Source organism: Lucilia cuprina, chromosome 4 (assembly GCF_022045245.1).
Source record: "Lucilia cuprina isolate Lc7/37 chromosome 4, ASM2204524v1, whole genome shotgun sequence".
In the NCBI taxonomy this organism is placed as follows: Eukaryota; Metazoa; Arthropoda; class Insecta; order Diptera; family Calliphoridae; genus Lucilia; species Lucilia cuprina.
The window spans coordinates 70163154-70177429 of record NC_060952.1 but is presented as its reverse complement, the minus strand read 5'-3'; the positions used below and the strand labels follow the sequence as shown (position 1 = coordinate 70177429).

The 14276-nt window shown below is 26.4% G+C and overlaps 1 protein-coding gene across 7 annotated transcripts in view; it reads right to left on the bottom strand.

The window, feature by feature from the left end:
• Nucleotides 1-1347: 1347 nt before the first annotated feature.
• Nucleotides 1348-14276, bottom strand: part of LOC111684190 (glutamine--fructose-6-phosphate aminotransferase [isomerizing] 2) — a 36506-nt gene continuing 23577 nt past the window's right edge. The window contains exons 3-10 of one of the 7 annotated variants that reach the window (XM_023446312.2): nucleotides 13839-14036; nucleotides 13466-13779; nucleotides 13160-13301; nucleotides 12478-12504; nucleotides 11195-11218; nucleotides 3196-3350; nucleotides 2255-3094; nucleotides 1348-2165 (exon numbers count right to left, since the gene is read on the bottom strand). In XM_023446312.2, coding sequence (XP_023302080.1) covers nucleotides 1791-2165; nucleotides 2255-3094; nucleotides 3196-3350; nucleotides 11195-11218; nucleotides 12478-12504; nucleotides 13160-13301; nucleotides 13466-13779; nucleotides 13839-14036 — 2075 coding nt within the window. In that variant the 3' untranslated portion in view covers nucleotides 1348-1790. The remainder of the gene's footprint in view (nucleotides 2166-2254; nucleotides 3095-3195; nucleotides 3351-11194; nucleotides 11219-12477; nucleotides 12505-13159; nucleotides 13302-13465; nucleotides 13780-13838; nucleotides 14037-14276) is intronic. The other 6 variants (XM_023446315.2, XM_023446313.2, XM_023446317.2 and 3 more) reach the window with 6 other exon arrangements.

The window sequence follows — 14276 nt, the reverse complement described above, 5'->3', positions numbered from 1 at the left end:
TTAATTTGCTTGTATAAAATTTTTGATTATTAATTGATTACGATTAAAATTAATCTAAAAATAATCAGGATTAATTAAAATTAATGAAAATAATCAAAAATAATCAGAATTAATCAAATAATTAATTTGATTATTTTCAAGGATTAATTTTGATTGTTTTTGATTAATTTCAATATATTTGGTACAATAATCTATCTTTTTACAATACGTGTAATGGGAAACTGTTTTTCAAGTTACTAAATGTTCGATTATATGACTCTTTTATTGAAAATAATATATTTATCAAGTTTATTTGGATTAAAAATCTTGATCTCAGTACAAGATATTAGAAAAAAATTATTGCAATCTTTTCGAAATGGGTCTCAAAACTTCGTAATTTTTAGCGGATTGCCGGAAAAATAAGTAAATTTTTCTTAGAGCTTTTTTTGGGAGGAAATTATACCAAATATATGGAAAATAATCAAAATTAATCATAATTAATCCTGAAAAATAATCAACTAATTTTTTGATTGATTTTGATTATTTTCATTAATTCCAATTAATCCCTTATTGTTTTTAGATTATTTCTAATCGTAATCAACAATTAATTAAAATGAAATTAATAGTTAATTAATCATTAATTTTACCTATTTAATAAAAATAATCTAATTAATAATGTTTACGATTATTAATCATTATTTTACAGCTATGATATTATATTATTGTAAAAGGCAACAATGTTATGAAACTAAATTTTTTTGGAACAAAATGCGAATTTTTTGCTTCTGTCATTAAAATATTTGATATTTCTGACGTGAAAAATTTAACATGTGAAGTCTTTTTATTGAATTAAAAAAATGGCTGTCATGAACAGAATCAAGTATTATGTATTTTGACGATATCAATTTTCCATTCCAGGGAAATGACAAATTTATGACAACACAAATTTTACTTCTTTTGGCGATAGCAGTGTATATTTCCTATTTTAGAAGGTTAAAAAAACAACTTAAACAAATTTAAATTTCACAAATATCGATTTGGTCTAAATCTAACAAGTATTAATATTTAGTCCAATCGAAGCACAGAAAGAAGATAGAAAATCGTGAAATATTTTTTGTCAAAAACTGGATGGGTGAAAATTTAAACTATTCCCAAACAATTCTGTTAAAAATGTGACTCCATATGTACTAACCTTTATTTCTGATCGTACTTACAACTATTCTGTGGTATTGTATATTTCGACTCAAAACTTTTTTAGCTAGCTTTAGCTCAATCGCATTTTTAAAATGTTTCTACGACAAAATTTCTGACAATATGTTTAGTTTTTTCCGTTCTATCCATTTTGCTAATGAAAGGTACACAATTTTATATTTTTTTAATTTATAACTATATTTATGCAAGATATTCAAAATATTTTTTTAACATACTAATACGAATACACATGTACGAGTATTAATAAAAATTGGAAGCACATTTTTTGAGATATATATTTTTTTAAATTTTTTACATGTATAAAATTTTAAACAATAAACAAAATCTGTTTTTTACAATATATACATATACAAACATACATATATACGTATATCTAACAATAAAATTTAACGATAACAATCGTTGCAATAATCCTACAATCAACATGGATATAAAAAAGTAAACATATTGATTGTATACAATGCAGTTTATGTTCTATTTATGTACTTATATATAGAAATTATATACGTATGTATGGAATAAATTCATTCAACTTTTTACTCAATATACAAATATATAAAAAAAGGTTTAAGTAAATTGGCAGTCTAATCTAACACACTTTATTCTACGGTTACAGATTTGGCCAAGTTGCGCGGGCAATCAACATCACAGCCACGTAAGACGGCAATGTGATAAGATAGTAGCTGCATAGGAATTACGGTAAGGATACCTTGGAGACAGTCCACAGTGCGTGGAACTTCTAAACTACGGGAACAGAAGGATTTTGTTTCTTCATCACCCTCTTCGCAAATAATGATGGGACAACCTTTGCGTGAGGTAACCTGTTGCAAAGCATTCATACATTTGACATAAACAGGATCACGTAAAACAATCATAAGTACAGGCATGGAATCATCAACCAAAGCTAGGGGACCATGTTTAAGTTCGCCAGCCATTATACCTTCACTGTGCATGTAAGTTAATTCTTTAACTTTCTGTTGTAGATCGAAAGAAGAAAGTGATTATTATTATTATTTAGTCGTGAATAGATTATGTCTATTCTAAATTTTCAATTCAAACTTACCAAAGCACCTTCCAAACAAGTGGCAAAGTTATAACCACGACCCATAATCAAAAGTGACTTGTGTTGATACAAATCCTTGGCCAATTCCTGTACTTCAGAGTCCAATTTCAAAACTTGACGAATTTGATCCTCCAAATTGAGAAGGGCATCAATAATTTCCAAACGTCTTTGTTGCAAAGACAGACGATCCTCAGACATAACCAAAGCGAACATAACCAATGAAATGAATTGTGAAGTATAAGCCTTTGTGGAGGCAACACCGATTTCGGGACCGGCATTAATATGGACACCACAATGAGATTCACGACATATGCTACTGCCTACAGTGTTAGTGATACCAACAATGAGAGCCCCACGTTGTTTGCAATAACGCAAAGCCATTAATGTATCGGCTGTTTCACCGGATTGGGAAATGAAGAAGCAAACATCATCACGGAAAATGGGAGTATTACGATCTAAGAAATCTGAAGCTAATTCAACCATTACGGGCAATTCGGTAAGTTCTTCCAGAAGTTGACGAGTGGCCACAGCACTGTGGTAAGAGGTACCACAGCCAATCAACATCAAACGACGACAACGTTTAATCTCTGGAATGTATTCCGTAATGCCACCAAGTACTACAGATTTAGTATCGAAACGTACGCGACCACGCATGGTATTTACTACGGATTCGGGTTGTTCGAAAATTTCCTTCAACATGAAATAGTCATAGTTGCCTTTCATGATTTGTTGAATTTCCATTTTCAAAGTTGTAATTTCACGAGCATGGGGATCATCTGTGCATTTTTTGAGACGATGAATGCTAAGAGCACCATCACGTACAGCGGCTACATCATCATCCTAAAGAAAAATAAAAGAAAATCAATTAATTTATTTAGTTAAAACAGTTTTGTAAAAAACATTCTACATTAAAAAAATAACAAATCAAGAAAAAGTCTTACCTCTAAGTAAATGACACGGTTGGTGTGTTCAATAACAGCCGAAGCATCCGAGGCAAAGAAATATTCAACTTCCTTCTCCAAAGGCATAAATTCCGAGGTGCTTTCAGAGCGTGGCAACACTGATAAATCGCGATTTTGCAAATGTTTACGATGATCTTTTTATTAGTATCGGTTTCAACAAATTGGTAATTTTTGATTTAACATGATGATTTTTGATGATAAAAATAGCAGAAGTGGTTGGCATTTTATGATGGGTGGTGGTTTGGTATATATTTTATTTATTTAAATATTTATTGTATTTATAGGAAGCATTAAGCATTCGATGTGTTTAAAATAATATTTACAACATCATCAAATGTCATTAGATATGGATGTGGTACATTATAAACGATACATACGATACGATACATTACGATACGTTGTCAAATCGATTAACCATTTTCAAATAGCATTTTAATTTGTATTTATTGTATTTGTATTTCAATATTTGCATTATCCATAATCCGTAAGTAGATTTATAATATTTGTTCATCAATTGGCAGTCAAATAGATGTGTATTTATTTAATGGTAGAGTTTTTTTTATATATATAATGAAATCAAAATGATAAATTAGCATTAAAATTAATTTCATAAAGAGTTCCATACTTAAAAGCTCTACAAATTAAACTATACAAATACCGTTAGTAGAATATTATAAAAATAAAAACCGTTAGTAAAACGTTATAAAAATAAATAATTTTTATTAAAAATATAAAATATATAGAGCAAAAATAATAATTAGATGCTATGAGAAAATAAACATAAAATGCAACAATAAATACACATAACCAGAAACCATGTATATGCATATGAATGTATGTACTTTAGAGTGTCCCAAGAAACAGTTTTTTTAAGAATCTTATGTAGGAATATATCTCAAACGTTGCTTGTTAGTGTCTTAAATACGAAAAAATAAAAATTATATATTTAAAAGAGGCCTCTGAATCCCAAAAAAAATATATATTTTTTCAATTACTTTCAAAATTCTTTTGTATATTACTCAATAAAATCCTTATTAGTTCATAAATGCATTCGCAAATTTCATGAATATTCACGGAGTTTAATTAATAGAAAAATAATAAATTTTATAACTTCTTTTCCGTTTTTTTCGGAAGTAATTTTTCACCTAGATATACACGCAAATGTATTTGATTAACGTGGATTGTAGGTATGATTGATGTAGCTCCCAAAAATTTTGAAATTTGGTATTTTAGAAATAACGAAATGTTAATGTTTTCCATTAGCAACTTAAATTTTGGGGTTAACCTAATAATAAACATGTACATGTTTTAAATTGTTAAAAATAAAAGAATTAAAATTTTTAAAACAACATTGAAAAATTTTCATTTAAGTAGTTAGCTAATTAATTAATTATGCAGGTGTTTTCCATTTAACCAGGATTTATTTAATTTTAAAAACTTTTTTCCTCAGTTCGAGTGCATAGATTATTTTGTTTATTTAGTAGTGTTTTATGTAATTAAATGTGCATAATTGTATTAAAAACAAACAAAATAGATATATGTATGTACGATGTACATTAGACCGACTCACAAAAAATGGCGCTTGAGTTGTTCCTCTCAAAATATTCGCTGTTATGTAATATGATGTTACCCAAAATATTTTAGGTTTAGTGTTGTCCATTCGTGAGAAAATATCGTATGAGGTACAAGATTTTTCATGGTAAATTCAATATGTTACCCAGCTTCACATATCTTTGTTATGTTTTATAATGGTTCCTAAAATATCTCTAGTATATCGATGGCCTTTCGTGAACCTCACCGCTTACAAAGAAATACCTTATTATTTATTTTTTTTTTTTTTTATTTTCCAGTATTTCCGAATATACAATATGTGGTATCATTTGAAAGGTTTTTTGAAGCCAAGTCTAGTGGCAAAATTGTGCATACATTTTACCTTTATTAGTGAAAAACCTAACACTTTTAAAAATTTTGGAATGTGACAAAGCCAAGTCTAGTGGCAAAATTGTGCATACATTTTACCTTTATTAGTGAAAAACCTAACACTTTTAAAAATTTTGGAATGTGACAATTATGATGTATTATGATTAACTCATCATTGGACGCGGCTTTAAAACCACTTCTAAACGATTGGATATTTTGTTTCAAAACAAAACAAAAATTAAAAAAAAATATTCCAAAATACCTTTTTTTATTTGGTAAAGCGGTCATCATCAACAAAGGAAGGTATATTTTGAGAGCGATAATAAAAACGCGTTTTTGCTTACCATATAGAGCGAGTCGGTCTAATGTACATATAGTTTTGTTTTCGTTTAGATTTCATATCAGTATAAATGAATAGACATTGTAGTTAAAATGTTAGATTTAAAGAAAATTTAATATCAGTTTAATTAAATATTTCATGTTATATAATAAAGACAAAGAAATCCTTACTTTTGTAGTTTTTTTTTTTTTGACAAAATTAGTAAATCCCTTTTGTTTCTAATTACAAAAAGTGGAATAAGAATATGTAGAGGTTTTGTAGAAAAATCACCATTCGAAATGGATTTAATTAGTAGCCTTTGATATTAATTTATGATTAGTTATTAATGAATTTTTATTTAAATATAAGTTTATATAGTTAAAACAGTTCATATATTTAAAACATATAATAACAATCATTTATTATTCGACCTCCTGGAGTCCATTACAATCAATTAAATTTTTATTATCAATGTTGAAAATAAGGAAAAACTAAAACAGAAATCATAAATTTCCACCCAATCAAATTTAACACTCTAACATTCTGTTGTATTTTTCAATTCATTCGAAAAAGGCCAATAAATAACTATTGATTTCTTTTTTATTTCAAAACTTAAATAGATATTCATATTTAACAATACATTTACTAAACCATTGGCTCGGATTAATGTTATTATTTTTATTATTACTATTATTATTATTATTGATTGGCACTTTATACAAATAAATGTTCAATTATATTAAATTATGCACAAACATTCATACTTTCGAACAAATGTCTAAGTACCCAACAGTTTTGTTAGAAATCAGTATATTTCGTTTAAACAACAGATTTCTAAACTACAATATTTTCAACATTTTGTGTTTTGCATGTATTTAAAAACAGCCATTCGCACTGCAGGGTATTTAGAAACGAACATATGTATGTTTGTTCATACGATTGCGTGTAATATTAAACTTATGTATATGCATATGATTACAATATTTTTATATAAATATATCATCATTTTTAATAAATTTATGCAAAAATATTTAAAGCGATGAATTAAATTTCTTCCTTATAAAGTTCGGTAAAAAAAAACAATTCTATTTATTTTTTTTAGTTTTTAATTTGCTATTTATTTAAATATTTAAAAATCTGTATAATTACCAAGGGCAAGGATTTTCATGCCCTAAAAATTAAAAATATGCGCTCACTATTAAATGGGAAAATATGCACTAAAATGTGCAAAATATGCACCAAAAAAATATTTCCTTGTGAAGGTACATATTAATAGATATTCAGATCTTAAGTTTTTGACAACAAATATACAGATTTTTAAGGACTGCTTTATGTACTATAATACCGCTTTAACGGAAACATGACCTCGAGAATGACAAATATAAAGACTAAAAAACCACTTTAAATAGTATATTTTTAATATCTGCAAGTGGAAAGATTGATAGCAATTCTTGTTTTTAAGTGAATTTTTGGGCATCAGAGAGATGTAGGAACCAGTTAACTTTTTATATGGGCACACAGATGGACAGACTCAGAAATTGACACTGAACCGATAGTTTGAGGACTAATATTTTGGACGTTACAATTAGCAACACAAACTCAAAATACCTTCCGCACTCTTGTTGAGTAATAAAACTATGTAAAATTGTGTTTCACAAAACCTAGTATTTTATTGGTAAATCGAAATTTGTTGATATTTATTTAAAAAAAATCTAAATATGTAAATACCAAATTTGTTGTAAAAATATTAAATACAGAAAAAACAAAACAATTTGTTTTAGAAAAATTAAAAAATATGCAAAATATGCTACACAAATGTTGGAAATAAGCAAAATATATGCAATTTAAAGAAAAATATGCAATTTATGCATTTATAAGAAAATATGCAAAAATATACAACAACAAATCGATGACATTTGGTAGCAATATCTTTGATTCGAAAATAAAACTAGTTAAAAGTTGTTTTGAGTTACTGACTGAAAACATGCATTTGCATAGAAATCCTTGCCCTGATAGTTACTGTTGCGCTGAATTTTGAAATATATTGAAACAAATTTGAAAAAGACATTTTTTAATGCATATATATGTAAATGTATAAGTGTGCTAAAATAACATTTAATTGGCTCAATAATGTTATTTTAATTAATACGAATAATACGCATATTGTGCACGAGTTTTTTGAAGAAATCAATACCATAAAAATAATACTATAGTATTATATTAAAATATTTATTATTATTCGGTTCTTAAAAAAGTTTTTCGTATTTTTATATCAATTCCTTCGGCGATTTATAAAAATTTCCATTTGTTTAAAATATAATTTATTTTTCTGATGTTTTAACCAATAAAAAAGTGTAAATATTTCAATGGTATTACTGTGTGTTTATACAAACATACATAATTTGTATTATTTAAGTACCAAGTTGTAAGGGGTTTCCCTTAAAAATAATATATTTATTAATGTTTCAATGAACGCCTTTAAATCAATGAAAACCAAACTAGCTCTAAAGGTTTGGTATAAACAAATTTTCGTATTACTTCTATGAATATATTTAAATTTTAATCTTTTTTAAAGCATTAATTTTCAATTAAAATAAATCAATAAGAACCAAACATTACCCCAAGACATAAGCACTAATAGTTTTTTACATAGACTTGATAAAGAACAATTAGTTCCAGTTACTTGGTAGCTTGTAGCTTTGTATACTCGATTATCGGTTTTCCAAACATTATTGTAAATCAGTGATGACCAGAATGAGAACGTTTCTAATTTCTGTTTAAATAGGAAGAATTAAAAGGCCAAATAAACTTCGACGTTTTCTCTAAATCGTGAGCTCTTTACTATCCTAATTTATATAAAAATTCTCAATTTTCTTTTACGATTGGAAGATCCTAATATCCATATGTTGGAAGACATGATTTATGTAAATGTGTAAATATTACAATTTTGTATATATACATATATATTTTTACTCAATAATTTATGCATGTTTATTGTAATTATGTACCATGCATTTTGTATTTATTATGTTAAAAACAATATATTGTATTCAATGTATGTATTTTAAAGCACATTCAATTAATTTTTTTCTTTTGCTTAATAAATTATGTAAAACTTTAAAATTTAACATTTGTTTAATTTGTTTTTCTCTATACATACAAACCTAAATGAATATCCCATAAATTATTAATACATTTCTGTAATATTACTTAATACATAGACTTAAAATTTATTCGCATGTAATTAGTTATTACAGAGATTAACATGGGAAAAAGTGTTCATGAACTCGGCAAATGAGAGCAAAATGAAAGAAAAATTGCTGTTAAACGTGAATTTATTTAAAATTAAATGATAGCATCTCTAAAGAAAGAGCTTAAAGTATTTAATTTCCTTGTTAAATATTAGGGAGTCTATTTTTATACTCACTAACAGAAATGTCATTCAGCAAACCCACAAAATTATGTATATTTGTCTGTCAATTAAACTTTACAAATATATTAGGTATATGTTTGTTTGGTATTAAAAATGGGCAATATCGGTCCACGTTTTCGTTTCCAAGTGACCTCTGAAAAAAATTTTTAATATGATAACTGTTTTAAAAGTTCAAGTATAACGAAGAAATTCGACATAAACCAAAATTTCTCTACAGGAGGGGATCCAGCTCCAGCGTTTGCTTATTTTTATATTTTGTATGAAAAATTTTCGGTTTTGGGGGATAAATTTCCCTTCCCCCCATCCCGTTTCTCAACAAAAGTTTATTAGAATCGGACCATAATTGAATATAAACATATCCATAATTGACAATAAAAATCTCAATTCCTTTTAATGTAAGTATTTGGTTTGATAACACACTTATTTGTTTAATTCTTAAACTATACCCAAAATATTTTGAGTTTCAAAGACATGAGTTTAAAGGATGGTTTTCGGTGATTCTCAAAGTATTTTTGGTTTCAATAGGTCCTATTCAGTACTAGAAGTATTGACATTATAAAAAATTAAAATAAATGATTTTGTCTTAATATTCCTTAGATTAAATGTAACAACAAATTTTTTCTAATTTTTCATGCTAAATTAGCAAACTAAATATTGTACTTATATTGCGTTTGTCTTTAAAAAAGTTTTTAATGTTACAAATTTGTATATTATGTGTATTTGCAAAGTAGTACATAGAAATAAACTTTATACTCACAGTGTATTGCCATGCAGATGATAACTGCGTTTTAGAAGCGAAATTGCATGTCAATTGCAGTAACAGAAATGAGATTACAATCAGGCTTGGGGTGTAATTATTACAATTTCATATGAAATAATTGTAATTAAAACTATATCAATTACTATTATGTGTAATTGCAATTGAAATTTTACCAATTACAATTACTTGATACTGTAATTAAATGTTTTACTAATAAAAATTACCTGAAACTATTTCAATTACAATTATTTGTAATTAAAGAACTCTAAATTACATTTTTTTACTTGTAGTTATAAGCAGTAATGTTATTGCATATGTATGACCTTAATTAAAATTAAGGAAAAGAAATAATTGTAATTGGTTAAAACTCAATCAACATTACAAGTAATTGTAATTAACCATTTAATTAATTACTTTAAACATTACTCCTCAAACCTGGTTACAACTTATGACTTAAAACGAAAAATCAATCGAAAATCATTATAATCGGGCAAGTAGATTATAATTGCTTACTTGTTTTTTATTTCGATGGCTAGGACACCATATGTGTTGGAATGTTATCTCTTAAATTATTTTGATATAAGCATTTACAGTTTTGAAAAAAAATTTGGCAAATTTAAACAGAAATAAAGAAAACATATATTTGCTCTCGTATATTTGTCGTACAATAAAGATAAAATCCCAATTAGTAAGAAATATGTTATTTTTGTAATGGTTTTTAAAACAAAACAAATAATAGAAGTAAAAAAAAGATATACATGTACAAAGCAACAATAAATTTGTAATTAAACAATTTTTGTAATAATATATAAGACCAAATATGTATTGATAATGAGCAGAGAGTATAATAAAAAATAATTAATAATTGATTATAAGGGATGTTCACAGAGTGTCTTAACGATTTATATCATAAAAATGTCTATAACATAATTTCGTATAAATAGTATTTAATTAATTATACATAGTTAGCACTTTATTAGTATCTGCAATTGCAAGATATTTATACTGTGAACACTTTAAATGTGAAAGGTATGAAATATGAGAGTGTACAGAGATTTAAAAGATTTATTTTTAAAGGAAAAGAATACAGAAATTTCAATATCTACATATATAGTTTTTAAACAAAGCAATTTATTTGCTGGTTTCTTTAAGTCTAACTATTATGTAAACTATTCCAAAATGTTTCAAAGTTGTTCATCCCAATGTAGGATCTTTAATTTATTAAATATTTTTGATATACTTTCAATGTCAGATATAATTTTAAAATCTTTATAATCTCTGCATGCATTTGGCAAATGTAATATTATTCATTGTGGACGCTTTAATGTGAATGTAGTGTATCTACGAACTAGTTCTAGTACATTATGGCAACAGAAAATAATTCATGTTAAAAGAGAGAAGAAAATTTTTTTAAAAAAGGTGTGAAGTATTTGCCCACCAAAACCAATTTGATTTTAATTTTTTGTTCATTTTCTGTTTAACTTGTGTTCAAATAGAAAAATAATAATGAACATAAATGAATTTATTGATATTTTGATTTGTTTACCTTGTGGTTTGCCCGGCTCGGTTTCTTTAGTTGATTTAATTGTTTTTTTTTGTGCGTTTTTTACAAAATTTTTTCGTATAAATTGTAATTTAATTATTATTTATGCCATTGTAGATTTACGTTTAATTTTTGTTTTATTTTTCATTTATGATGAGAACGATATAAAAAAAGTAAAAATTTAATTAAATGTATTTTTCAAATGAATATTCATTCATTAAAGTAAATTTGCTTTAAAAATTGATATAAATAGTTTTAAATATAAATTTCAAACATGGCAATAAAAAACCTTGATAAAATAATTCTATTTATTTTACAAAAATATATACAATTTACGATAATAAAAAGTTTCATATCAAAAAAAAAAAAAATACTTAATTTTATTTAGCCTTACATAACAGACATTGCTATTTATTTAAAAAAACTTTTTTTATATATTAATAACTTTTATAATTCATTTTCTTCTAATTGAAATCTATTACATTTTTACTTGTAAATTTTAAAACAACTTTTCCAACAAGAAAAAACTTATGCACTATTTTCACTCCGTAATCCAATACTTTAGAATTATAATAATTTAGTAACTTTCTTGATATGAAACTTCTCATATATGTATGCTTGTTAAAGTATTAGGATGGCACCTATTGTTAAGAAATCCTCATTTTCGTGTTCTTCATTTTATAATTTCTACACAGTACTTTTCAAACTTTTTCAAACTAATATTTAGTAAAAAGTAAATATTTAAAATGCTTACAAGTAGAAAGTTAAGCATTGTGAATTAGATGTGTAATTGTGTTGTAGTAACAGGAGTAGTTCTCACAAAAAATATATACACTATAATGTATAAATACACTATATATTCCCAGAATTGAGTTCAAAATTAAAGTTGCAAAATATCATAAACCCAAAACTGTATCTCAACTATTCATTCAAATAATTAATATAAAGGGGATCACTTTAGTCTAAATTCTAATTCTATCTAATTACCCAAACATTTTACGATAATTAATAATTAAGTGCCACCCTAATGTATGTAATTTTAGGCTTGAATAATTTATCTTGTGTATATTTATTAGTAAAAAAATAATCAACCTTCACCAAGTTTAGTTTTTGTTATTTACATTTTTTTATATTTTTTTATGTCAGTCGTATTAAAGGAATAAAAAAGATTTCAGCCAATGTCATTGGCTTTTATAATATTTATTTAAAAATCCTTCACCAGTATAAAAAAAGGTAAAAAAGCGAAAAATAAAAAAAAATAAATTGAGAAATAATAAGAAAACTACCTTGTTCAGTTTGTTGTTTCTTATCATCTTTAAAACATCGTCGAAAAAGGACAGACAGAACAGTAGTAGTGGTAATATTACGGAAGGATGGCAAACGAAAAAAGTTAAAGTAGTGAATAGTGGTAGTAGCAATAGTAGAGGTGGTTTGTTGGTTGGTGGTAGTGATGACAAATATGGAGGAAGAAGTAGTAGCAGTTGTAGTAGTAATAGTGGTAGTTCAACATACAGGAGTAGGTGGCAGGACATTTAGTGAGATCCCGATAAAAGATTCACGTTAAATAAATCATACACACACATACATACAACCATGCCAAAGACAGAAGTTTATAAGAAGTGAGTGTTAAAAAGACAATAAATTTTCAGGAAAATTTAACACACATGATTTGTTGTACATTGCAAATAAGAGGAAATGCACACGTACACAGATATATGAAATCAATAAACAAATATAGATGTAAAATAAAAGGAACACACACATAAAGGAGAAGAAAAGAGAAAAAATAATAAGAAAAAAGTCAGTACAAAAACAAACAAAAATAAAAAACAACACAAACAATATACCAAATTTAACAAAATAAGATACAATACAAAACTTGTTGAGTAAATATTCAGCAAGAAATCAAAAAACAAACATTTAAAATACTTTTTGAAGTTAAATTTTCATTATAAAATTCTTTCTTACCTTTGCCATACAAAATGGGAATGTGATCGGTGGCTAAACGAGTTTTGGTTTTGATACCAACCAACAGAGGAGAGCCACGTCTGGAGGCCACGCACTCACCGGGGAAATGTTTGGATTTAATAGCAATAGCAAAAGCACCTTCCTGTTAAAATACAACACAAAAATAAAATATATATATTTTATTACAATTTAGCTTTAAATAGCTAACAAAAATTTTGGATAGACTTTGCCGAAGAACTAAAAGTCATCTAAAATTTTCCGCCTTAATAAGGTTTTATTTAATTTAATTCAATTTCTAGCACTAACCAATTGTTGAATGGCCTGTTCTACTAATTCTCTAAAAGAGTAACCGGGATGTTGTTTCCACAAATGATGTACCAATTTGGCAATAACTTCTGTATCAGTATCGGATTCAAATTCAAAACCTCTCTTTTCCAAAAAGGTTTTAACATCTTTGTAATTGGTTATGATACCATTGTGCACAACGACGAAACTGTTCTCATTGTCTGAACGCTGGGGATGTGAATTCCTTTCGCATGGTACACCGTGGGTAGCCCAACGTGTATGTGAAATACCGACATGTGTACTAATGGGTTCTTCATAGTCTTTACCACTGAAATCTTAAAAAAAATATATTTTTTTAATATTTCAAAATATTTTCTTTCAATTTTTTACTTACTTTTGGCTATGGCTTCTTCTAGCACTTTAACTTTGCCCACACTTTTAACCATAACAGTATCCTTGCCATTTGGTCCATCAATAGCTACACCAGTCGAATCATAACCACGATATTCTAAACGTTTCAAGCCAGTTACCAAGAGATCTAAAACCTCAGCACGAGATTTTGGTGTCAAGTAGTTAAGATAAGCGAAAATTCCTGCAATATCAAAAAGAAAAAATAGATACTTTAAATTCTCTTAATTTTTTTAATATTAAATTATAGTTATATTGTATTACAATATATTTTCTTTCATTTATTTCAATTTCAGGTATTTAATTAATATTGTCAGTATAAGATATTCAACCTAAAGACAGCAAATAAATAATTTAAAAAATAATTTCATCAACTAAATATAAATAGTTTCCTTTGATTAGAATTGCCTGACAGAAAGAAAAA